Below are 2,324 nucleotides of genomic sequence, written 5' to 3'. Positions count from 1 at the left end.
TGAGGGCAGTAAGGGTCTATAGCAGTTTAATCGAAGGTACTTGATTGACTTTATCGACATTTTTTGAATCCGTGAGCAACAGTGCGCCTTGTGGTTATACGGGTTGAGAATTATTGGGTATGGGATTCTCTTTCTTTCTGTCTATTTTTTTTTCCTTTTTTTTCCACGTTCCTTCGTTACTAGTTTCTTTCGCATTGATCATTTTGTTCACTCATTCACTCGAGTCCCCGGTGAGCCACACGCGCACGGCGTTGTCCGTTTAAAAATATGGAACCAGTGTGACCAGAATGGTTGCTATGGAAGAGCTCCGGGTTGACCGGACCGTCAGAAATCTCGCACGCGTTCACCCACGTGGATGGCTTATATATATACATATGATATATATAGTGACGTAATACATATATAGAATTCACTGCATGTTATTCAAGTGTCATGGGCATCGATAACCCGAATTACAAAATTGATGGGAAATATAAAAAAAATTTGTTTCCACCATCGGTGACTGGTGTCAAAAAAGGGAGCAGCAATTTTTTTGGACTTTCGTATACGCTCTGTGGGTTTCCCTGACTTTGTGCACTATTTTCAGACTACCGTGTCACCTATGCCGAGGTACAAGTTATGCGCGATTTTTTTAAAAATATACATGACGTGGTACATATATCGATAAGCAAAGAAAAATGTAATCAAATAGTAAATAAGAATACTATGGTTTTGTTTCTATGCGAATAAAGTGTAAGTATTAATAGCCAAAAAGAAAATAGGAATTAAATAGCAGAAAATTATTTTTATAAACAAAACTCGTGGTGTTCGCGTGCGAGATACCGGCGCGTAGTCTCTTTTCATCAGTATCGTAAAAAAAATTATTAAATTAAAATTAAACAACGTCCTCGCGTCAGCTGCTACAGCAACGTCTATAAAATACCGTACGTCATTCGTTACCCTTTGACCTCACATTCATATCTCAACATTCATCCCTCATTCTCACAGTCATCACGTTACTCGCGCTTGCTCTCGCACACACCTAACAGGGTAACGAACGAGATTTCGAGCGACGACGCCAAAGAAAAAAATTCTATAATATCCGTATGTATAAAACTACGTAGTGTACGTGTGTCTGTGTATGTGTTTTATCTCACTCTCTCTTTAGGCCACCAAGTAAAAGTGTTGCGATTCGCCCAAGAAAAAGAAAGAAAAAAAAAGGGGGACTCCAAATCTCCCTCAGGTTATCTCTCTTCTTTTCTGGGCTATCGTACACGATTCTGTTCTCCCGTTTACGATTTCTCCATGTTTATCTCTTTCGCCTGTCCCCCCTCTCACGATTCACATCCCCGCTGTCATTTCCCTTCCCCCCCCCCCATTTTGATATATTCATTCTCCTCTACAATCGCGTTCCACGAAATAGCCAATAGTAGTAGTAATAGAAAAGAAAAAATTCGAAAAAAAATAAAATAAAATAAAATTACGTTACTATTCGATATTCTCTTGATTAGAAGACGAAGTAAAAAAAAAAAAAAAAAAAGTTGAGTAATTTGATAAGAACGATTCGATACGTATGGAAGATGAACAGAAGAGAAGCGAAAATAAAAACGAATCAGTGGATCTCCCCATTCTAGACCAGCTCCTGTTTGTAGATCTTCTCCTTGTGCATGCGTTCCATGTGGCGCGCGATGTGCATCTTCTGCTTGGCTCTGTAGACGCAATGGGGACATTGGAATTGTGGCTCCTTGCCACATTCCCACTTTTGATGATTCCTCAGGGAACTCTTGAGCTTGTAGACGCGACCGCATGCCGGACAATTGAATCCCTCGGGATTGCTGGTACCGCCGGTAAGACCCTTGCTCAGACTGGCTGTTGATCTCCACATGATGGAGGGTACGCTGCTCCAACGCTGCCAGGCTGCGGCCCACTTGAGCCCAGTGATGCTTAGGTCCTCGGCTGCTGGAACACATTCGTTCGGCTTTTATTGGCATAAATCAATAGGGTTTGTGGATATGGGTTTTGGATTTATTATTATTTTCTTTTCTATTTTCTTTTTTTTTTCTATTTTTTTTTTATCGAGGGGGGTGATGGGGAAGATTTCTTATCGCTAAGCAACATTCATTCTGGCTGCCTACTTTCATCCCCTCTATGCTATGGAGAGATTTCTAATATTTATCAATTTCTAGGTATATATATATATATATATGCGTGTGTGTATGCAACATATGGGTATGAATACATTTTACTGTCAGCTGCTAGAGCAATTTTTTTTTATCAAGGTCCCAGTCTTGAGCCTGTGTGAAGAATATTTAGGATTATTGTTTTTTTTTTTTTTTTTTTTTTTT

At 39.6% G+C, this 2,324-nt stretch overlaps 1 protein-coding gene across 1 annotated transcript in view; it reads right to left on the bottom strand.

The window, feature by feature from the left end:
• Positions 1 to 1,609: 1,609 nt before the first annotated feature.
• Positions 1,610 to 2,324, bottom strand: part of LOC107263859 (zinc finger protein 786) — a 4,507-nt gene continuing 3,792 nt past the window's right edge. The window contains exon 3 of the mRNA XM_025081638.1: positions 1,610 to 1,938. Coding sequence (XP_024937406.1) covers positions 1,610 to 1,938 — 329 coding nt within the window. The remainder of the gene's footprint in view (positions 1,939 to 2,324) is intronic.

This window comes from Cephus cinctus, unplaced genomic scaffold (genome assembly GCF_000341935.2).
Source record: "Cephus cinctus unplaced genomic scaffold, Ccin1 Ccin1_scaffold0168, whole genome shotgun sequence".
Lineage (NCBI taxonomy): Eukaryota > Metazoa > Arthropoda > Insecta > Hymenoptera > Cephidae > Cephus > Cephus cinctus.
The sequence above is the reverse complement of the archived record's forward strand: the minus strand, read 5'-3'. Positions and strand labels throughout refer to the sequence as shown.